Source organism: Ictidomys tridecemlineatus, chromosome 4 (assembly GCF_052094955.1).
Source record: "Ictidomys tridecemlineatus isolate mIctTri1 chromosome 4, mIctTri1.hap1, whole genome shotgun sequence".
In the NCBI taxonomy this organism is placed as follows: Eukaryota; Metazoa; Chordata; class Mammalia; order Rodentia; family Sciuridae; genus Ictidomys; species Ictidomys tridecemlineatus.
In genome coordinates this window covers 19,406,282-19,431,072 of record NC_135480.1, presented here as the reverse complement: position 1 = coordinate 19,431,072, position 24,791 = coordinate 19,406,282, and the positions used below count along the sequence as shown (strand labels likewise).

Sequence of the window (24,791 nt, the reverse complement as noted above, 5' to 3'; positions counted from 1 at the left end):
GGAGACAGCAGAACTTTCTAGTTCTACAAATCATCATCAGGCCTCTGTCTGGAAAGCTTCTAAATTTAATTTCATTGAAATCAAATTTACTTCCATTATGTCAAAGTACAGACTTGCCACTTTCTCAATCCATTGGCTATAACTTCTTTGGTCCCATCACCTCTCAGTTTCTCCTCAATTAGAACAAGCATTGATCAGAAAGTGAAGGAAAAAAATACCAAATGATATAACTAAAAGGGACACCTGGACAGAAGATACTTTGACAGATGTACAACCCAGAGAGATGACATCCTAACAAAAACAGATTCTTTTCAAATGATTTCAGAAGCAATAAGGCCAGTATTTGTTTCTTTAGTTAAAAACTATAACCCTTGGGCTGGGGATGTGGCTCAAGCAGTAGCGCGCTCGCCTGCCATGCGTGCGGCCCGGGTTCAATCCTCAGCACCACATACCAACAATGATGTTGTGTCCGCCGAGAACTAAAAAATAAATATTAAAAATTCTCTCTCTCCTCTCTCACTCTCTCTTAAAAAAAAAAAAAAAAAAAACTATAACCCTTACCCCAAGAGAGTGTACAGAGGATCTGACTTAAGTTACACCCAGAAAACACTCCAAAAACACCACACTTTGCAATGTTTTTCAGTTTACTCTTGTCATTGGTCAGAAAAGTGTTCTAACCAGCTTGCAATCTTTGCCCTGCCTTTTAGTTCTAGTGCAGAGGGAGTGATATGTCCAGCCCCGCCCCTAACTTCCCTTGGCACTTACCTTCCTTCTGGCTTCCAGCAGCACCAATACTCTGCTGTGTCAAGAGATTCTGGTTGTACAGAGTGGGAAGCGCTGCAGCAGCATATTGCTGGATACCCGAGTAGGCCTGGGTGAGGGCCTCCATGGTGCTCCCAGTGCCATTGGAAAGGCCACTGCTTCCCAGGCCACCATTTAAAGCAGCCATCCCTTGGTTGGAGAAAAACAGGATTAATATACAAGAAAGACTCCTCTAATGCCAAAGACAGGTATACTTAGAGACACCTAGAATAGGGAAAACCCCGAATTTGCCCTTTCCTCTCTGTCTTAGCTTCTCCCTAAGGAATACTCAACTGACTGGTCTGATTTTAGGGCATTTGTCAGTTGTTGCTGCTAATGTGAACATTTAAAATATACCATACCTAGGTGTGGCTCTCCCCATTACTTTCTTCCAACCTTTGGAAGAACTCTGATGCCACCTAAACATGCCAGACTCTTTGGCTATTTTGCTACTTTTTAATATAGAGCTGGAATTTAGTAAAACAAGAATCCCAGGGTTGTGGACTAAAAGGATTACATGTGATCTATACTAAGACGTGGGTAAAGCCTATCATCAAAACCGCAGTTAACATTGTTTACTGGGTAGATTCTATGTTGCCAGGCACTACATTAAGCAATGTGCCCATTAGCACTTTACTTACCCTTTGGGGGCAGGATTGAACCCAGGTCCTCACTCATTCTAGGCAAGTGCTTTACCACTGAACTACATCCCCAGGAATCTATATTTTATTGTGAGAAAGGGTTTCTCTATGTTGAACAGGCTGGCTCTGACTTTATATCCTTCTACCTCAGCCTCTCAAGTAGCTGAAATTACAGGTGTATGCCACCATGCCCATCTTCACTTAACTTCTTAAGAATCCTTCAAAATATTTTATTACTCCTTTTTCATAGAAGAGAAAGAGACAGTAAAAAGGTGGTCCAAGACTATAGCTAGGTAAGAGACAGAGATGGGATTTTACTCATGTCAGATTTGAAATCCCATGGTTATTTCTAACCTTTTTAGGCCACTCCAACAATCCTAGTGGTGCCCCAACCATGGTTGCTTTAAGATATGCTACTACACAAGAAATGGCCTGATGACAACCAGGGGCTGCCCGGCTGCCCCTTACCTGCCAGAGAGCCAACATTGAGGCCAGCTGTTGCTCCAGCTAATGTCTGCAGGGCTCCAAGTGAGGCTATGGGGTTGACAGAGTTACTGCTGCTGGAGCTAGGTGAAGACCCTGCTATTAGAAATCCAGAAGTTAAGCTCAAGCCATTACTTGCCTATTTTTGTAAATAGAATCACAAAAGGGATACTATTCAACTATTCTATTTGCAAAGGTTTCAGTTACAAATACTGATAACTGTCCTTGTAGGACAAAGACAAATGATAGTTACAGCACATTAAAAATTATAAGATTTTTCTTGAGTCAGAAAAAGACATTTGAGAATTTGTTGTTCATAATCCAACTCCTCTGAATGTAGTAGTAACTCTTTTCCAGGATGATATAGCCTTCTCTTTGGACTCTGCTTTCAAAACAGAAGATCTGCCCAAGGCACACAATGGCACAATAGTTCCTATATCATGCTTACCTGAACTGGTGAGTACACTGAGAGGACTGCTGGATGTAGTGAGAGCATTGGTACCACTTGGTGTGTTCTGAGCAGCACTAGCTGCAGCAGCTAATGCAGCCAAATTCTGTAATTGCATTGCATTTAACCCTGCAACATTCAAAGCAAGAGATTAGCCAGCAGATAAGGGTTTCTGATATCTACTCCAGCAATGACAGAAGGTTGGTCCCAGATAAAGAACTAGATAAGCCTTACTAGCAAAATTATAGGGCTTTAAAAAAAAAAAAAAATCAGATATCCTTTTTTTGGGATGGGGGAGCAGGTAGGTACTAAGGACTGAACCCAGAAACCATTTACGACCAAGCTACATCCCCATCCTTTTTTCTTCTAAACTTGAGACAGGTCTCACCTTGACCTTGCCTTAGCCTCCGGAGTAGCTGGGATTACAGGCATGTGCCACTGTGCCCAGGATACCACTCATTAAGAAAACAAATTGCTTAGGATGTAAATCAGTAGTAGACGGAATGTTTAGCATGTGTCAGGCTCTGGGTTCAACCCACAACACCCATACCCCACCTCCAAAAACTAAAAATAAAAAAATAAATAGAAGATAATGAAGAAAGAAACTTGAATACTTTATAATTTATTCAGAGAAGAATTAATTCAATGGCATAGCACCCCATGTAAGCATTAATAAAGGGGTGGGCAATCAGGAGACTGAAAGAAGAATGTGTGTGCAGCCTACCATGAGACCAGGAACCCAAGGAAACAACAATTCCAACCATGGTACAGAATAGGACTGCATCTAAGACCATTGCTCAAACTTTACAGGGGACTTGCTCTGTGCAATGGAGGGGAACAAGGAATAAGCGGAAAACACAGAATAGACCCAAAAGGCCCAGGAGGAATGACAGGAGAGAACATGTATGAAAACATCAAGAGTAGAAAACAACAACAACAACGACAATAAAAAAAAAATAACCCACTGCCTCTCCCATAGCAGATTAATCGTCATCAGAAGATGGAAAGACCTGAAAGCAGAACCCAGATATTGTAGTTGAGAGGAGAAACCTGAATCGTGGTGTAAATGTTGCCAACCATTTACTATATGATGGAAACGTAGTTCAGAGGAAGAGGTGGAAGAAGTAAAAATAAAAACACAATACAGATTAGAATCTACTAACTTTTCAAAACATAGCATTCCCTAGAACAATGTGAACCACCATGAAAAATTTTCAAATGCAAAATGCAGTTCACTGCCAACTACCCCTTTCTCAAATGTACTTGCTCAGCCTTATCTTGCCAGAAGATACAGCATAGGCAGCTTTGGAAAAGCCCTATTCCCTACCTTCAATGACCTTTCTGAAGGCACAGGCTCAGATGTGTTGAAGCGCCCCATGTTGTTATAAACCCCGGTATTTTTCATTTAAGTTTCCCATGTACCATAACAAAAAAAACAACAAGAATTCCCCTACAAAATAACATGTATAGGACCACACAGGTCAACTAACTGTCTCAGTTCTAGCAGTCTCAGATTAAGTCATCTGCATGGAAGCCATCCTTGGCCTTTCTTCAGAGTCACTAAAAATTACTTTATTGTAGAAATCAAGAGATCCTTATCAGACAGAATGGCCACAGATAGTCCCTAGGTGCTAACAGCAGCAATTTTCCATTTTCCTCCTCAACAGTAATTTAAAGTGATGAGAGGCAGCAGACAACCTCAGGAGTAATGTGGTACTGACAATACAGGCACCTTACAGAGACAAGGCAGTTGAGTTCTAGAATGTTCATCTTAGGTTGGCTTTATATATGAGTGAACTTTTTTTTTTTTTTTGCACCAATGGGGCAAAATTCTCAAGACTGCTGGCAGCTGGGTTTGTTGGCTTGGGTGCTGCTGCTGCTCCTCCACAGCAGTGAAACACTTACCTCCCATTGGGTGGAGGCTGCTCAAGGTGTTGAGGTTCCCAGAGGAGGCAGTCTGCTGAAGGAGCTGCAAATAAAGCTAGACATTACACCAAAAAACAGAACAAGAGTGAGAGTGAGGGCTGGTTCTGCATCTGGGATAACTCTACAGCACAGCAAAGCAAGAGTGCAGAGGCCCCCAGAGAGAAGAAAGTTGAAGACAAGATCCCAAGCTAACACAACGGAAATATAAGACTTATGGCAGCATAGGACAATACAACACAGCTAAAGCCCTGGCACAGAAGATAATATATTCATGTGATACTGAGCTGAACTCAAGTTCCTGGGCAAGAGAATGAAGCACAGCAAAGGCTAGAAGTAGTGCAGAGAATAAGCAAAATTGAAGCAGCTGCAAGGTTGACAGCACTTACTGTCTGTACAAATGATTGCCGTTTCTAGTTTCTCTCTCCTAAACTCTCCTTAGTGAGGCCAACACATCTTATTCCAAAAGGGTTTCCATATGGATACTTGATTTCTATTCCATACAACTATTCAAATATCATTATCTACCACTGCACAAGTATTTCATAACTAATCAATCGCTTCCAAGTTATGTATCTATCCAACCCTATTTATTTTCTTCCTTTCAAATTGGTCTTTACTATTGCAGATGACCAAATGATTGATGGATCATTTCATGACCAGGTTCACTGTATATTCTTTCAGTGATCATCAAAACAAATGTAAGTTTATGGAACTTTACAGCCTTATCCTGTATACTCTATATCTTGGCAAACCACAACCTTTCTCTCATCAACTTGCTGGAAATTTTTCCTCCATTCAAATCCAATTGCTATTCCTAGAAAACCAGTATTCTTAAACTAGATCCTTTACTCAACCCTTTTCCATTCCTATAAACTTCCAACCTAGTTCCTTTGTCATCATAAATTCTTCTAGGGCAGAGTTCATGGATTTCAGAGGATTGACAAACTTCCAGAAAGAGAATTGGAAGAAGAAAAACTAAAGACAAACAACTTTTACTACTTCTCGAAGGAGTCCATAACTCCACAAAAAACCACTATTCTAGTCTATTATAGCTCAGTTGGTTCAAATCCACATATTCCAGGAAAAAACCTCATAATTAATGATGATTTACTATCACTTACACAGTCCATTAGCACCCACATGTCTTCATTTTTCTCTTCTTAAATACCTTGGTCAATGTGTACAGTTCCAACTGGTAAACTGTTCTACTGTACTTGGCACCTCCATTTCCTCCCTAAATGAGAAGAGCTCTTAGGGTGGGAACATGTCTAACTGAAATAAAGAGACCACAGCTCTCAGCATATACCATTATGCACTTGCTGGGTATGGCAATGACAGCAAAAGCGGAAATTTTCCCTAAAAAGTGGATCAAAAAACTCTAAAGAGCAAATGGATTATCATGCTTATTTTCAAAATATCATCATTTGGCAGATGAATCTTTTTGAATCATCTGAACTTATAAGCAATGTCCTAACACTAAGAAACGATTTAATCTACTGAAATATAACATATACACATGTGTGTGTGTATATATATATGTGTGTATATATGTGTGTATATATAAATATTTTCTTAACTTCAGAGAAATACTAGCTAGGATAAACTAGGATTTCTGCTAAGATTTAAGAAATATGAAAACCAGAGGTATCAAATTAACCAAAACTCAGTTCTAAGGGACAGAAATCACTGTTTTTCCTCTGTTTCAATTAAGAATAATATCTGAAAGAGGGCTCAGAATATAGCTCAGAAGTGGTGCTATATTCTGCATCTATATTCATATAGATATGGCACAAGGCACAGGGTTCAATCCCCAGCAATACAAAAAACAGGAGGAATGAATAAGTACGCTAGTTATTTCTATGTGGATATCCATATGAATGAATACAGTGGTTTTATCATTTATAACTGTAGACATTACCTTTGGTTACTCACAGATAACAGTTTTAAAAGTCTTATTTTAAGAGTTAAAGCAGTAGTAACTCCCTGTAACACATTGTAGACCTACTCTAAACAACAAACTAGGACTGGACACTTTTTTGGATTATATGATTCAAACTCAACATTAAATAAAAGGAAATCTATTACAATATGGTGAGCTTAAGCACGCACCTATAATTTTCACTCCATAATGTTAATCTTTTGATCTTTCAGTTCACTGAAGAAAACATTTATCAAGCTTTCTCCTAAGATTCAATAATAACTTTTTTTTTTTTGGTAGCTATAGACAGAGTGCCTTTATTTTATTTATTTTTATATGATGCTGAGGAGCAAACCCAGTGCCTCGCACATGCTAGGCAAACGCTCTACCACTGAGCTACAGCCCCAGCCCTCAATAAGGATTTTAATGATCCCCTCTACATCTGGTAGATATATGGAAAATGGTGCTTGGTAGTTAAGATTCCCTTAGGAATTTTGCTCTTGGAGACAGGGAAACATGAGATATTTCTAAATCTTAGGTCAGATAATTAGGATTTCACTTTAGTTGAGGGAAAAGCCTCAAGAAATAAGCAAAGACACAAGACCAGAGAGAGACCAAGAAAGAGAGACAGACTAACCTGATTTATAGGAAAAAAATATCAATTTGCCTAAATTTTTACTCAAAATCTCTATATGCCACAAATTATAAATGCCACTGTGTGTGTTAGCTAGGGATAGCAGAAGAAGAAACAGCTGGGAGCTTGCACAGTCTGCAGAAAGCAAACCACAAAGACTCACTGCTAAATACTGGGGTCCAAGAGTATTTAGACCAGCAAGGTTTCCCCACACAGATGCTGCGCTGATTTGCTGCATCTGCTGCTGGAGCTGCTGGGCCATTCTCTTCTGTTCTTTGTCCTTCTGTGTATCAGCAAATTTTACCACCATGGGGGATGAGCAACCCTATGAAAACACCAAAAATCAAAGCGTCAAACTCCTCCTTCTGAGTGAATGGGAAAATCCTCCTTTCTGAAGATATGCAGACTGTATTCTAATTTCACTTCACTTTCCTGATAGAGGCTGGCACCAAAGGCAATTAAAAGAGCAACTGTTTCCAATGTTGATTTTATTACTTGTTTATTTAAAAATGGGATCTTATTATGTTGCCTAGGCTGGACTCAAACTCCTCCAAGTTCAAGCCGTCCTTCTGCCTCAAAGCTCCTGAGTAAAGGGGACTACAGGTGCATATCACCACACCCTTCTCCAATGTGTTATTTTATTTATTTCCCCAACATATTAACTGTAAAGAAACCATTTGTTTAAGTTTTAGGGCAACTGGATGCTGAACATGTAACTGAACTTCGTTGGAACTGTCCTAGTATTCACAGGCTAAGGAATTTCCCCTTTACACCTATTTGTTCCCTACCTCCATGGTCTGTGCTTGATGCATTGCCTTGATAGCTGTCTGTGCCATGGCTCTTGTTGTAAAAGTCACAAATGCACAACCTGATAAGAGAAGAGTCAATAATTCATTCATTCATTTACACATTCATTGACAACTGGCTAAGCCCCTATTATGATGCCAACTATCATGATAGTGATACCAATGTGGTCCCTGTCTTCGGCGGGGCTCATGAGCTGGTGAAGAGACAGATGTGCCACACTAGTGCAGTAACTGATTTAATGAAAAACCAGGGTACCACAGATAGGAAAGAAGGTGTTTGAGAGAGAAAGAAGGAATCATATCCCCTAGTTCCCCACAGAAAGAAAAGAAAATGTTTCCTTTTGGCATCAAGATCTTTAAGCACCAAATGAGAAAATTTTAATACATGACACTGAAGTGCAGGATTTGACTCCTTAGGGAGAATAGGAAATCAAAAGGGGATCAACTCATGGGAGAACAAAGCAGCAGGCCTAACTTCTTCATGGTGACAGGGCTATGGTGGCTAGGAATCTGATTTCCACTGGGCCAATTAAAAAGAAACTCCAAATTTAAGAGAATTATCTTTAATAGCTAAAATTGTACCACCTTGGGGGCTGGGGTTGTGGCTCAGCGGTAGATCACTCTCACTAAGTACGTGCGAGGCCTTGGGTTTGATCCTCAGCACCACATAAAAAAAAATAACGTAAAGGTATTATGTCCAACTACAACTAAAAACTAAATATATATATATATTTTAAATTGTACCACCTCGGCTCAGGCCATCGGGTCCCCGCAATATCCGGCACTCTTCAATCTGTCCAAATGAAGAGAACATGACTCGGATGTCATTTTCAGTGCACTTCTTGGAAATCATACCAATAAACAGCTTCCTGTCTTCCACTGCTAAGAGAGTAATACACAAAAGGCTTGAATGTTATTACTAAAATGCAGTCGAGCACACACTCAGGAGCTAGATCATCTGGGTGTGAAACCTGGCTTTGTGCCTCATACCACATTTCAGATCCCAAGACATACTATCCCCCCACCCCCATAATTTTACATTTCTTCTAACCAGAGACATCTTAAAATTATATGAAACTAGAAGTACTGAGATGAAATTTAACAGCTTCATGCTCTTGTTGAAGTTACTTAACCAATTTGTGTCAGTTACCTTATCTGATTAATAAAGATAACTACTTTGGTATGTTTGTTCTCTCTAGCAATACTACAAATACTACAATACTACAGAAAGAACAACATTACAACTTTGATGTGACCAGAGGAATGAGATCAACTTTTCAGTGAGTAGACTGTCTACCTACCTTTTTGGACTTTACTTTTTTACTTTAGCACTTGAGTTTCAAACTCAAACTTTGCAAAGTCAAAATTAATACCTCTGAGTGTGAGCAAGGATAAAAAGGTTTCAACTTGTAAACGCATGTCAGTAATCTCAGAAACTCAGGAGGCTGAGGCAGAAGGATCACCAGTTTGAATCCAGCTTGGCAACTTGGTAAGGCACTATCTCAAAATAAAACATTTTTATGAAGGACTGGGGATGTAGCTCAGTGGTCAACTGCCACTGGATTCAATCCCAAGCACGTAAATGAATGAATAAATAAGTTTTGACCTTGTGCTCTGCTCTGTGCTACTATGCTTTGTCCAAATGAAATTATGAGCCAGCTGCCATCCAGTTTCATGAGATTCTCCTGCTTACAATTTCATTTGGTAGGTCCAAGTCCACAAGGATTACACCACCATGATTCTTTTTTTTTTTTTTTGGGGGGGGGGGGGAACCAGGGATTAAACTCAGGAGCACTCGACCACTGAGCCCTGAGCCACATCCCTAGCCCTATTTTGTATTTTATTTAGAGAAAGGGTCTCACTGAGTTGCTTAGGGCCTTGCCATTGCAGATGGCTTTAAACTTGTGATCCTCCTACCTCAGCCTCCTGAGCTGCTGGGATTACAGGCTTGCACCACCACTCCCAGCTACCCATGACTCTTTTGCTTATTTTCATTCAGCTATTTCAAGTTGGGTAAAGCCAAATTAAGGTGGCCTGGAGTTGTGGCTCTATGGTAGGGCACTTGCCTAGCATGTGTGAGGCCCAGGGTTTGATTCTGAGCACTGCATATAAATAAATTAATAAAATAGAAAGTCCATCAACATCTTTTTTATATACATATATAAAAAGATCAAAGATTTACCACTGAACTTTTTCTCAAATTCATGTACTACTTGGATTTTCTATTCCCAGGGGCATTCTACCATGGAGCTAAATCTCCAGCCCTTTTAATTTTGAGACAGATTTTGGTAAGCTGTTGAGGCTGGCCTCCAACTTGTGATCTTCCTGCTTCAGTCTCCTAAATCCTTGAAATTATAGGTGTGTACCACTGTACCTGGCTTCACTTAGATTTTCTGGAAAGATTTAAATTGAGAAATTTCAATTTCTTTTTTTTCCAATTTCTTTTAGTTGGAGATGAACACAATATCTTTATTTATTTTTATATGGTAATAACTGACCCTAATGCCTCCTATATGCTAGGCCAAAGCTCTACCACTGAGCTACAGCCCCAGCTCACCAACTTCAATTTTTATGGCTCCTGTGACATTCAGCTCCTATAGCTGAGGGTTGAGGTCTGAGTGCATCTCCAGACATGCCCAAGACATGCCAGAGGACTGAAATTTGTCCAGCCTCTTCCCACTGGGATTTTGATGAGAGAGCTGAACATGGCCTTATCCTTGTTGCGTGACAGCTGAGGAAACTCTGATATTCAAGAAAATTAAATTCTCCTTCCCAATTTGTTCATTTTCCCCTTTCCTGCCCATAAGAAATTATATTTTTGAAGGACATTCCAGATCATTCTAATGTTATTGTAATGTTTTCCAGTCAACCCTACTTTGATATCCTACTTTTAAATCCAATCTCATTTATTTTTTAAAAATATTTTTAGTTGTAGATGGACATAATTCCTTTATTTTATTTTTATTTTTCATGCAGTGCTGAGGATCGAATCCAGGGCCTCACATGTGTTAGGCAAGTGGTCTATCACAGACCAAGCCACACCCCAGCCCTCTCATCTCTATTTATACTTATTTTACAAGGGAAAAACAAATAATGACAAATTAGGTTTCTTGGAGCACAATTCAATCTAGAGAACATAAGAACAGCAAATGAAGTAGAAAGAAATAACGGGAAAATCTGGTATGCTTTCTTACCATTGTTCTTTTCGCTGTCGGCAGGCTTCATCTGTATAGGATGATGCATCTAAAAAGTCATACCATGAATGTTACTGAGTATCTGTACATACATACATACATACTGACGCATTCAAAAATATAAATGAAGACTTTAAAAGACATGCCAAAACTAGGGCCATAAGAGTTCTCTCTGAACACATGTCTGCCTCATGATCTTTTCTGGCAAAATGTAAGAATAGAAAGAACATGAGTCAGGTATCAAAATATCCAAGACTACTGGTTGTAAGAGAACTACTTTCAGTCTAATCTTCTTTGAAATGCTCCCTTTAAGTACTCCTTTACATTAAATTCCACAGCAACTAGCTTATCCCCAAAATGATTTTTAGGGTGTTCCTGGTATGTATAACCATGTCCTATGCATCAAAACTACCAGTGTCTTGTATTAGAAGTTGTCTTACCCCTGGGAGGACCTTCATGTTGTGAAGAGCATTCTGCGCTTCTAATGCAGCTTTACGGGTGTAAAATGTAACAAAACAGCACCCTGCAATTAACCAAGATTTTACAGAATCAAACTAGTGCTTTGAAAACTGACAATTCTTAAAGCACTTCTTCCTTCCATTGACAGGCTGAAACTTTAATAGGAGGCTGGGTCTAGTAAAACTGGCAAGGAGAGAGAGAAGGAGAACCTAGGGCACTGGGATTCTTTTTTTTAATATTTATAATTATTTATTTATTTTTATGTGGTGCTGAGGATCAAACCCAGGGCCTCATGCATGTGAGGCAAGTGTTCCACTAGTAAGCCACAACCCCAGCCCTGGAATTATTTTTTAATTATTTCCTTCATTTAGTCTCCTAATAATAATATTAAATAAATCTTCTATTTAGTTGCCTGTGCAACATCCCTGGAAAGATAGCTTGCCTTAAAGGTAATATCCATTCCCTTAACCCACCCTACTGGGAGCTCTGGGTAGTAAGCTGGGCAAGAAGACTTAGGCACAAATCAGACAGGCAGGAACCCATACTCCTAAAGCTTGTAGTGTGCTAGAACTCCTCTCCTTACACTCTCAGAATAAGTCATTCTCCCTACATCATTGCCAGTAGCTACCACATGCCTTAAACATTCATTAAATCATTCATTAAATTCTAAAATGACTTAAGAGCAAGGACCCCTTAACATTTTTCGGTGGGTGGAGGGGGGCAGGGGGACTTTTAGTTCTCATTAAATATAATTAAGCTTTTAATAGCACTTGATGCTGTCTGTAAATCTATAAATTTTGTTCTTTGTTTTTATTGGAGGATGGGAAGGTGTATCTTGGAAATCTTGGGCTTCAATGTTCTGATGCTCCCATATTCCCATGAAATACAATACAGAGTAGCTAGGGATATAACTCAGTCAGTGGAAAAGTGCTTGCCTAGCATGCATCCCGGGTTCAATCCCCAGTACAGCCAAAATACAAAAACAGGTTTGTTTGTTTTTTTTAAATCATGGTGTAGTTAAGATTTGAAATATACTGAATGTTATATTGCCAGTCATTTTCAGAAACTACAATACTTTATATTTTTGTTAACTATGTCACAAAGAGAAATAATTCCTCTGCTCTAAGATCCTATGATATAGTAAGCTAGTTTCAAACATGACAATCATGCTTGCTTACATTTGTACTACAGAATAGCTTTCACAAAAAATTACTCTGAAATTGATCATTTGGAAAATAAGAACATGCCTGTGTATATAAAGCAAAGGTAATGCCCATCTACCATCAGTCTTATGTTCATTCTGCTGGTATTTCTGGTAGCCTTTTTTTTTTCCCCTCTACATTTATAAGCTACAACAAACAAGTTGCCTAAACAAGTTCTTCCTGAATAGCCTCTATAATACTAACAAGAAATCCTTGGGTACATGGACAGTATCTTTCAGCTTACTCAAGTCAAAGCACTAAAAAAAATTTACATGGCTGGTTGACTTTTATTTTTGTCACTCCATTCCAAGATCAAATGAGACACTCACACAGAACTGTCTCTTGAATTTAGAGTTCTCACAAAGGACAGCACAGACCTAAAATTCAAATTATTCTCATGTTACTTTAATATTATTTATAAGCTATTAAATGTGTTTGCATTGGAAAATAGATCTCCTAATAAAAGGACAGTCTTTTCCCCTAAATGATCACAGAAGCATTCTGGCAAGGAGAGATAAAAGGCACATGGTGGGACTTACATGTAAAAACCCAAAGCCCTCACCTTTGCTCTGAGGAGGGTTTTGGCTCCTATCCCTTAGGACGTTGATTTCATAGACAGCACCATACTGTTCGAAGAGTTCCCTTAAGTCTTTCTCAGACCAGGTCCTCGGAACCTGGCCCACAAACATCTTAATAGCATCAAGATCTGGTTGGTCTGGGTGGTCCAGGGTGCCGTTCATTTTCTTGGAGCTACATTGAGATAAAAATGAAATTTCTATTATATATTCAAGTTCTTTCAGGAGGGAGTTATCTTTTCTTCAGAGATCTCAACTACATTATGAAAAAGCATGAGGAAAAAAATCCTACTTTATTCACTACCTCTATTCAACTTACTAGAGCTCCCTGGTCTACCCTCAACATGGCTACCCCATTTACATTAGATGCCAAACGTAAGTCAATGCTCTGATTAGGACTCCCTAGATTGTTAAAACCTAGGAACTGAAACATCACTTATATTTGGTCTAGCATGACATTTCTCAGAGGAACTTACCAGGTAAAGCTCCTAAAGCAAAATCAAGTTTTAATAACATTTAAGCACAGCTAAACAGAAGTATTTTTAAAATGTCCATAAAATAACAAAAGCCTATTCGTTACAGATAAAAGTAAGGTCTCTTCAAAGTATAAAATGTCAGGTAAAGTCTTCTTTCAGGAGATATTAAAACAGAAGCACCTGATTTCTAAGGCCAAAACTAGAACTGACTAGATAACAGCATTCAAAGCTGGGCACGAAGGCACAAGCCTGTAATCCCAGAGGTTTGGGAGGCTGAGGCAGGAGGATCGCCAGTTCAAAGCCAGACTCAGCAATGTAGTAAAGATCTATGTAGCATAGTGAGGCCCTGTCTTAAAATATTAAAGAGGGCACCCCTGGGTTCAATATGAAGGAAAGGATGGAGGGAGGGAGAAAGCTGGCTGTCTTATGCTTAATCCTACTGCTCTTGAGTTAGGTTCCTGGACCAAAAAAGCTCTGCATCTTAAATTTCCAAAAGTGATTGTAATATAAACAAAGCTGCTATCATCCTAGCTTTTTCTGAAGTTACCAAACAGTACTCTTCCTGCAAGTTGGACTTGCTTACCAACTGCAACCATTTTAAAGTCCATAAATTCCTCTTGCATCCTACTACATCAAACTAGTAACACTCTTGTTTTCCTATCTTCACTTCTACTCCTACCACTGCCAAGAACCTAGGGGGTTTCTTGTTCTAGAAATATTTCCAACTCAAGTGCTGGGGATGTGGCTCAGAGGTAGAGTTCTTGCTTGCCTATCATGCATAAGACCTGGGTTTGATCCTCAGGACAACTTTAAAAAAAAAAAAAAAAAAAAAAGGAACCATCTATTTCAAAGTCCTCCTACCACTGTTTTGAGGTCTTTCTTACTCTTAACATTTTTCCAAATCATTAACAATTTAAATTAAAAAAAAAAACCTACCTGGGTCAGCTTTCCTTTTAGTATTTACTGCTTAATCCAGAAACTATGTAGTTTATATTCAAATTTTCCAGGTTCCAATCCCCAATCTTAAAAAAATAAAATGCTAGTTTTCTTTATAAGTTTTTTACCACTGTTATCTTCTGAATAGTATTTGAAGATCCTTAAGAATGCTGAATCTATAAAAGTAGTTCAACCTCTTTTAATAAATGCTAAATCTCATATAACTGAACACCCACAGGGTTTATTCTCACATGCCCTTTGCTAGTAATCTAGCACTAACTAAATGTCAAATACTATAAATGGCTTGTAGATCAACTCTTGTTCCTACATCTGTGAAGATTCCCCATATTCTTGCAGGTTAACTAGTTAGGTGCATCCTAGGACTCAATAGCACTAAATTTCCATCTTTACTATATATATTTAACAACTTTTTTTTTTTTCATTATCTGCCTGTATTCACCTTTCCCAAGGACTGTCAGCTCCTTGAAGGCAGGAAAGGTTCTTATTTCCTATTCATTCTTATAGCACACCTGGCATGGGGCCTGGTTCAAAGTTAGCATTCAGATGTAGGATGGGAGGAATTTCTTGTTACTCATCACAATTCCCTGTTTAAGCAATTAAACCTGCCAAAATGAGTGTTGTACACAAAGAGGACTCTCAAATTTAAAAGAAGCGATCATATCTTATGATTATTTGATTGCCACAGGACCAAAGCACCTTTGTTTTTGTTTTTAAACTCTGTTACTTTAAAACTATGCGTTGGCCAGGCACAGTGGTGCATGCCTGTAATCCCAGCAACTCTGGAGGCTGAGGGAAGAAGACTGTAAATTTGAGGTCAGCCTGGGCAACTTGGTGAGACCCTAAGCATCTTAGCAAGACCCTGTTTCAAAATAGAATGATGCCAAGTTCAAAGACAGCCTCAGCAAAAGCGAGGTGCTAAGCAACTCGATGAGTCTCTGTCTCTAAATAAAATACAAAGGGCTAGGGATGTGGCTCAAGCGGTACGCGCTCGCCTGGCGTGCGTGTGGCCCGGGTTCGATCCTCAGCACCACATACCAACAAAGATGCTGTGTCCGCCAAAAACTAAAAATAAATATTAAAAATTCTCTCTCTCTAAAAATAAATAAATAAATAATAAATAAATAAATAAAATACAAAATAGGTCTCCAGGGGATGTGGTTCAATGGTTGAGTACCCCTGAGTTCAATCCCTGGTACCCCCCACACCATAAAGGCAGGGGGCTGGGGATGTGGTTCAGTGGTTAAGCACCCCTGAGTTCAATCCCTGGTACCAAATATAACTAAATAACACACACACACACACACACACACACACACACACACACGGAAGAGAAAACAAAACAAACAAAAAACTCATCCCATGTATTGGAAGTCACTGCAAAAATACAATGTAACTGCTTTTAGAAGTTTAATTTTAATGTTCCAAAAGAAACCAGGCTACACTGATGAAAACAGCCCCATGACTAGTGAAACTACAATGGATGTCATTCCCTATAAACTGTCCTGAACAACTTTAGAATTTTATTAAATATTGCTATTCTTTCTTCATATTTCTACTCTAGGGAGGGATAACAGAGAATCTCAACGGTGCTCAAATGATTGCAATGATAAGGAAGCTAGTAGCTATTTCAAAAGAGGCAGGAGTTTGTTGTGTTTTTTTTAGTTGTTGATAGGTCTTTATTTTATTTATTTATCTTAATGTGGTGCTGAGGATTGAACCCAGCGCCTCACACATGCCAGGCAAGTGCTCTACCACTGAGCCACAACCTCAGCCCTAGGCAGGAATTTATTAATTTGTATTACACTGTAGGCAGAATCTCCTGGTTTGTCCTTTGCTTCTGTGTCTGTGTGTTATTTCTAAATTTTCTACATCATCATTTAGTGCAAAAGCAAAGTCAATGTAATAGTTTATCCAAAATCAATGAAGACTCAGAATTCTAGACATGTGTCCTCATTTTCTCTTCTTTTACTCTCCAAATCTCTATTTCTTTTTTTTTTTTTTAAAGAGAGAGTGAGAGAGAGAATTTTTAATTTTTATTTTTCAGTTCTCGGCGGACACAACATCTTTGTTGGTATGTGGTGCTGAGGATCGAACCCGGGTCGCACGCATACCAGGCGAGCGCGCTACCGCTTAAGCCACATCCCCAGCCCCCAAATCTCTATTTCTTAAAGTCCACCTACTCTATGAACCACCCTTCCACCTTGATACGCCAACTCAACAGTCAGAAGAATCCCCTAGAGCAGTGTTATTCAAAGCTAGGTCCAAGGAACAGAAATAATCCTCAAATTAATCCTTTAGAAAATTTTTAATAAAAATTGGTGAGACATTTTAGACGTTATTCAATCTAATGATAATAAATACAAAATAAAAGCTCATGCATTGATCATTTTCATTTTATTTTACAAAGGTGTGAGAAATGAGATGGCTCACCAGTTTGATAAGCACTGCCCAGATGCAGCAAATCATACAGGCTCACGATGCTGTGAATATTATGCAGCTGGGGTACTGACTTATACCTTCCTCCAATAAATACTGGGCACTTACTTATACATTGGTTGATGTGGTATACATCTGAGTAAGAAAAAAACAGTATTTTCTTGGGAGTTCATGAGTTAAAAATGAAAGAGGGGCTGGGGATGTGGCTCAAGCGGTAACATGCTTGCCTGGCATGTGCGGGGTGCTGGGTTCGATCCTCAGCACCACATAAAAATAAAATAAATGTTGTGTCCACCGAAAACTGAAAAATAAATAGAAAAAAATAATGCACCGGGTGCTGTTTAAAAAAAAAAAAATCAAAGAGATGGGCTAGAGTTGTGTCTCAGTGGTAAAGTACTTGCCTAGCACGTACAAGGTGCTGGGTTCGATCCACAGCACCACATAAAAAATAAATTAATTAATTAATTAAAGGTTAAAAAATAAAGGTGACACCAAGATAAAAAGAGATGATATAGGAACATTAATGATTTTTATATTAGTATTACAGGCAATAGACATACTGAGAGAGAAAAGCAACCACATGCATACTTGTACACGCACAGAGTATAAACAGTCACAAACCTTCTTAACTGCTACTATGCATGAAGAGATGAGCAACAATGCTTTCCATTCTCCTCTTCCACATACTTTCAGCATACATGTTGTTAAGGTTCAAAGTAATCATAGAATAAAAAAAGCTACTGGAGATAAGACTCTTGAGTATGATACTGTTTTACCAGAAAGGTATGGCAGCAACACCCATCTTTTTGTTTCTGCTTCTAGCAGCAGAAGCAATAATGAGAGCAAATAATGTGTATTATGTGGTTTCATTTACATGAAATGTCTAGAACAGGCAAATGTATATAGAGAAAATACATTAGTGGTTTCAAGGAACAGGGAATGGGAAGAGGAGGGGAGTGAGGCTGTACAAAGAGATGTACACCTATAATCCCAGCAACTCAGGAAACTGAGGCCAGGAGGATCACATGTTCAAATCAGCTTCAGTAATATACCATGTCCCTGTCTCAAAAATAAAAAATGAAAAGAACTGGAATACAGTTCAGTGGTAAAGTGCTTCTGTACAATCCTTAGTACAAAAAAAAAAAAAAGGAGGGAAAATTAATGATTTTTACATTAGTATTACTAATGGGTTTAGAGCTTCAGGGGTGATGAGAATGAAATTAGAGCTGAATTTGTGAATATACTTTAAAACTTTGTAAATGCACTTTAAAAACCTACTTTTTAAAAAAATAATTTTAAAGGGTAACTTTTATGGTATGTGAATTCCATACCCTAAGACAGGATGGAAGGATGACAGCAAAGCCAAGCCATAACGTAAACTGAAGTTATAAGTCGGATAAAGAGTAGAAGCAGCAGCACATGCAGAGTGAGTGGAACATGTATACTGGGGTGAGGTACATGGAGTTTCCAGGTCTTCCAGATACAGAGCTCCTAATTAACATTAGACTCTACTCGACAAGCGTCCTTCAAAAATCCCTTGGTATATGTCAACTTGAGTGGGTACCTGATCTGTCCTCCTTCCAGCCAAAGGGTTAACAAACATGACCTTCACACCTGTTTAAAAATAATTTCTGGCTGGATGCAGTAGCACATGCCTGTAATCCCAGCTACTCAGGAGGCTGAGGCAGGAGGACCACAGTTCAACACCAGCCTTGCCAACTTAGCAAGGTGCTAAGTAATTTAGTGAGACCCTATTTCAAAATAAAAAATGAAAAGAACTGGAGGTGTGGCTCAGTGGTTAAATGCCCCTGGACTCAATCCCCAGTGCTAAATAAATACATAAAATTTCTGAGACCTTTCATTATTTATTTTGCCATTCTCTCGTTAACTTTTTATTTCTCTTTACTCATTTTTCACACAGAAAATTTTCAGAGAGCAACCAATTGCTCCACCTCCTACAGGCATAAACACTCACTGCATTCCAGATTCCACTTACTACCTACCACCAGATAGATCCCCATGGCTCACATACTGGGCTATGAAAAAACTGAGAGAGAGATGCATGCAAATAAAAGGACCCCAGAAACACAGGCCCAGGTTTCTTTCCACATGTTCTCTAGTGAGAATAAGACAGAATAGCTGTATATTCTATAAAAAAAAAAAAAAAGTAATTTTTATTTGGATAAGGAAGACCTTTCTGTCATGGGAGATATAACGTTAATGCTACTGGCATAGAGTGTTGTTTTTTTGTTTTGGGGGGTACCAGGGACTGAACTCAGGAGCAGTTAACCCCTGAGCCACATCCCAAACCTTTTTTTGTATTTTATTTAAAGACAGAGTCTCACTGAGTTAGGGCCTCTCTAAGTTGCTGAGGCAGGCTTTGAACTTGCGATCCTCCTGCCTCAGCCTCCCTAACTTCTGGGATTACAGCTATATACCCAGTTCACATAGGTTTTTAAGTTCACCTCCAATAACAGCACAACTACATGCGTTTGAAGGTTTTCAGCCTTTTCCCCTGAGGTAAAAGAAAATCTGTCGATCTTATCTTTGCAATCATCTACTACCCAAACTAAACAAAATCCTCAAAGGGTAGATAGATGAACTGTACTTTCCAAGTTCTTTCTACAGTGCCAGATTCTACCCACTACTGAGCTCCAAAAAAAAAAAAAAAAAAAAAGGTAGAAAAATTCTATGAACTATGTGACAAACCTGGTTTTACTTTATTTGGAGGAGGGGGAAGGTGTGTGGGGGCATTTAAGCCAAATGGACTAGGCAACTGGGAAGCATTATATGGCATGAGAAATGAAAGCCTAAAGGGTGATGAAAAATTGATAAGGTCCAAGCGTAGAGGGGAAGAGTGAGATAGTGTACATTAGAAAGGGAAAAAACAGACTTGAGAAGAGTTGGAGGTGAGGAAGAAGAGGTCAGTATAACTTGGGTTCTAGTTCAGGCACCTCGGGACATTGTTTTTTGAGAGGAAGACTTCTGATGAAAATGTCTGATAGGCTGTTTTAATTCTTCTTTTTTCTTTTTATTGGTGAATTATACATTAACAGTGGGCTTCATTGTGATATATTCTTACCAGCACAAGGCATTTTTTCTATTTTTTTTCTTTCCCCCCCTTCTTCCCTCTCCCTTATCCCCATCCTCCACTTCACTGGTTTTTATAAAAAGTCATAGATCTGAGAAGCAGAGAAACAGCAGTGGGAGAGCTGGGGGGGGGGGGAACAAGGCTTGAGATATAACTTTTGGAAACTATCCATATCCTAGGGTGTAAGAAATTAAGAGGAACCAGTGGAAGCTTAAGAGTTACCAAAGTAGAATCAATGATATTGATTATAAAAAAGAAAGGAACAAGGGCCCAGGCTCCCAGGAGCTTCTAGAGCTCCTTCATTGCTTCTTTATTGTAAAGGAATTCTGAATTAAGACATAAGCTCTATTATATTTCCAACAAAATCATTTCAGCAATTAAAAACTCTGATTTACCTTACAGCTAAAGTAGTGCTTTACTGAATAGAGAAAAAGAGAATTCAAGAGAGACTGTGAGCACACATCATCCTCAAGAACCTTCTTCTGGTGTTAGGGATGTTCATGGTGGTAGAGTGCTCGCCTAGCATGCATGAGGCCCTGGGTTCAACCCCAAGCAACAAAACAACACTTTCTTCTTGAAAGCAACTTACTGTCTTTGTGGTGGCTTTGTGTACTATTCCTGTGGGAGTGGGCCCAAGGACTTGTGACAATGGGAACAGTAGACGGGTAACTTATCCAGTAAGCAAAAACTTTTTAAAAGGTATCATTAAACTTGTATTTTAGACCAAAAATTGATATCAGTTATTCTAAAACGAGCCAACTGGGTCTCTCTCTCAACTGGTTTCCTCTTCCTTAACACAGAAGCAACAGCCTAAGCCCAGTTAATCTAACAAAGTTTTGGTGAAAATGGAGGACTAAAACAGATGCAAATGCACTGGGAAAACATTGACACTCCATTCTCAGTTAATTCTAACTCAGAATCCCTGTATTAAGGCCAGTAGTTTCAAACTGTAGTGTCCATGGAAACTACACATTATACTTATTAAAATACAGAGTTTTAGGGGCTGGGAATATAGCTCAGTTGGTAGAGTGCTTGCCTAGCATATACAAGGCCCTCGGTTCAATACCCAGCACAAATAAATAAATGAATAAATAATAAAATACAGAGTTTTGAATCCTACTCTAGCATAAGTATTCTTTAGATTTTTAAGCTCCAGGTGATATTCATGCAGTGATCCATGGTCCAGACCTCAGGAATACTTAATCAGTCCAAATTCTTAAAAGATGAGAAAACTGGATGAGAAAAAAAACTGCATCTAAGAGACTGAACACCAGAAGCAAAGCATATAGAAAAAGTGTTACAATGCAAAGATAATCTGAGCCACAAAATTCTCTTTCTAGGAATCAAATATACTTTTATTACATACTATGTTTTTATGATGATACTGTACTTTCACCTGACAACTACTGCTAAAATAGCATTTGGTAGTAAAGACCTGTAATAAAAGACACATTAAAATTACCATTGTTTGGGAGACTGCAGAGAAGGCACAAGATCCATTTCAAAAGAGCAAGATGGCTAACTTGGAGACCCCCACAAATTATTCTACAACATATCTTGCTATTATCCACACTTGTTATTCCTAATCCCAGGTCAGACTGATTCACACATGGAAACCTAACCTCACAGACTTGCACTAACATCTGTTTTATATATATGTATGGTTGTAGTTGGACACGATACCTTTATTTATTTATTTTTATGCAGTGCTGAGAATCAAACATAGTGCCTCTCACATGCTAGGCAACTGCTCTACCACTGAGCCACAACCCCAGCCCCCTAACACCTGTTATTTAGGGAATGATCTATCATTTAATATTTTTGGCTTTGAATAACCTCCAGCTCATTATTTGAGCCTAAAGTGAGTAAAATCTTAAAGATAGACTTTGACCAAACTCAGGGAGTTGGAAATGGTTCTCTGCCAAGTCCAGAATTCGGGTTCTGTAACTCAGGATCAAGTGAGCATTTTAGCTCTGTACAATGCAGTTCTTGCACTCTTGTAAACTAACAAGGTTTCTCATTCCCACATCCACAATTTATTTGTCAAACTGACAACTGAGATTAATCCACTTTAAAATTTTTTTTGGAAGATAGAGATAAATCTGATATTCCTGAAATCATGCACTAATAAGCCTTATTTTCTATTAAACTTGGGGGGGGGAGATCAAGGTCTAGTATTACACTTTGCATCTCAATACAGAATGCTATATATAGTACTAAAAACATCCTAACTACTAGTCTCCCCTGTGATAGGAGTTTAAGAATTTGATAATTAAAAGTTTTAAGTAAAACTCTTCCTCCTCCCCCCAAAATGAAACTGCATACCCAAACCAAGCAATAAAGCCATAGTTAAAAAACAAAACAATAAAAAGCCTTGAAATCTATCATATGTGGAAACACTATACAGCTTGAAAGATTGGAGCCAGAACACTTGAGCTGATGTTGCTAGTCATATACATCAAGTGCACCCTTGTGCAAAGAACTTAGTTATAGCCTGGAGGAAATTAGCAGTTATGAGACAAAATCAGACTAAAATAGAAAATAATAGCATGAGAGAATTCAGATTTTGGCTTATTTCCCAAATTTTTACTTCCTCTTTAAAGGAAAGTGACCATTTTTATCAGATTTTTAAAAAGAAAAGGAGGAGGAGGAGGGGGAAGAAGAGAAGGAGGAGGGGGGAAAACAGCCCATTTCCTCTGCTTATGATAAAAATTAGACAACAAAAATACTTACACAGGACTGGGATTCAAAGAGCAATGATCCACCATCATTTCTGGAAGGAAATCCAACTTAAACGCAGCCATCACCTCACTCTCCCCTTCAGAAGCCAATGATATTAACTTGCTGCACTTGTCTGATCCACAAATACACACAGCTTTAGCTTCCTGGGCCCCACAAAAAACACAAAGTGGAAACAGGAGCTCAGGGAAGCCAGCAATAAGTGCCACAGAGACAGGTCTGGGGTAGGGACAGGGAAAGGGAGTACTGGATTAAAATGGGGATGTGACCATGTGAAGGGAAGCTCAGCCCAGCACACAATGAAAGTGCTGATGCGCCAGGGTTGTTTTGTGTGATTTTCCCTGGCGAAGCAGTACTAAGTGCACTGTCAGATAAATAGAGTGTCAGATCCATGAAGATAGCAGTGGCCAACAGAGCAGAAGAAATAAACTTGTTTCACATCCTTCAAACTCCTCCCTGCGAATAATTTTATGAAGTCTCCTAAAGCCTAAAACTACCTGAAGAAAATTAACAACTCACCTTGTGTGGTCTGAAAACATTTTTAAAGAACTGGGTTGTTGGCTTGGCTTTAAACTTAGTTTCCATGTGCCAAAGACAGCAATGAGCACAGTGTTTGGATCCAAACTAACCTCAGAATAGTCACATAAGAAGGTAAGGCCATGAGAAGCAGGATAGAGGCCAAGCTGGTTGTAGAACTGGCTGCCAGAAACTTGCTGCTCACACATAACTACCTCTAACTGGACTGACCCTGTTTTCTCCACAGTGTTGAGACTAAAGTGACCTGATGGTTGTTTCCTCAGTGATTTCTCAGTGTTATTTGGCTCAGTAACAGGTACAGGCAAAAATTTCTTTACTAAGTCATTTTACTTGCCAGAAAGTAAAAAGGGAAGAGTAATATTCTTCCTCTTTCTTGACAATATACTAGAAAATAATGTCTTTTCAGTTTTTCACTGATCTTTCTAAAGAAACAAAAAACAAAAGCCAACAGTAATAATAATGAAAAAGAACTGGATCTATTAGGGACACTCAAACATAAACAGGAAGGAAAAAGAAATATAGGCTAAATCTCTTCATTCTCTCTCTCTTTAAACTACTGCTAAGGGCCAGAAGTATATAGCTCAGTGATAGAGCTTAAGCACGGACAAGGCCCTGGGTTTGATCCCTAGCACCAAATTGGGGGAACTGTTGCTAAAATCAAGACAAATGAATGCACACATCAAAATTCTATTATGGGTGAGCAATAGAGATGGATATACTTAGCAGTCAAGGCAGATGTGTGCTCCCATTCTCAATTTAGCTCCACATCCCTCCAAACAACAAATGGTGGCATTTCAATATTTAGGCAGTGACTCTAAACTTTCTGAAGGTTCCCAAATTTCATAGGCTTTCTTTCCATTTTTATTCTCAGGATTGCCTTACTGCAAATATTTTATTTCATCCAAACTCAGTTTGCAACATAGGCAACTTTGAAAAAACAAAAACAAAGTTATGTTCAGTTTTATAAAGAAGTAATGAGGGCTGGGGTTGTGGCTCAGTAGTAGAGCATTTGCCTACTATATGTGAAGCACTAGGTTTTATTCTCAGCACTGCATATAAATACATGAATAAAATAAAGGTCCATCAACATGTAATATATATATGTATATATATATATTTTTTAAAGTAATGAAAAAACTCCTAAACATATAGAACTTTTGTTAGTTTTTCTTTTTTGAAGTGCTGGGGATAGAACCAAGGTCCTCCAGCATGCTAGGCAAGCAGGCTACAAAGCTACATTCCTAGTTCTATACAGAGTTACTATTTAAAAAATAATGAAAGGCAACATGTGATGGCACAGGCCTAAAAGTTCTGCTCTGTGTAACAATGGTTGACACCTGTCTACACCTGACCTGGGAAGGAAAGAGCTGGTTCTTCTCTCCAACATCCAGAATTTAGAACTATAAGAGAAGGCTAACTGCTTTTTCTGTTTTATTAGAGACTTGGGCCCAGTTGATTTGCTGCTGTG

The 24,791-nt window shown here is 38.8% G+C and overlaps 1 protein-coding gene across 8 annotated transcripts in view; it reads right to left on the bottom strand.

The window, feature by feature from the left end:
• The window catches only part of Celf1 (CUGBP Elav-like family member 1), an 82,053-nt gene that overhangs the window by 9,123 nt on the left and 48,139 nt on the right, over positions 1–24,791 (bottom strand). For 4 of the 8 annotated variants that reach the window (XM_021729604.3, XM_021729605.3, XM_040284355.2 and 1 more), the window contains 10 exons: positions 13,075–13,262; positions 11,292–11,374; positions 10,852–10,900; positions 8,405–8,539; positions 7,640–7,719; positions 7,015–7,176; positions 4,279–4,354; positions 2,374–2,502; positions 1,911–2,024; positions 766–951 (listed from right to left, as the gene is read on the bottom strand). In XM_021729604.3, coding sequence (XP_021585279.1) covers positions 766–951; positions 1,911–2,024; positions 2,374–2,502; positions 4,279–4,354; positions 7,015–7,176; positions 7,640–7,719; positions 8,405–8,539; positions 10,852–10,900; positions 11,292–11,374; positions 13,075–13,252 — 1,192 coding nt within the window. In that variant the 5' untranslated portion in view covers positions 13,253–13,262. Of the gene's footprint in view, positions 1–765; positions 952–1,910; positions 2,025–2,373; positions 2,503–4,278; positions 4,355–7,014; positions 7,177–7,639; positions 7,720–8,404; positions 8,540–10,851; positions 10,901–11,291; positions 11,375–13,074; positions 13,263–22,780; positions 22,933–24,791 lie in introns of those variants that run through there. The other 4 variants (XM_040284394.2, XM_040284366.2, XM_021729600.3 and 1 more) reach the window with 4 other exon arrangements.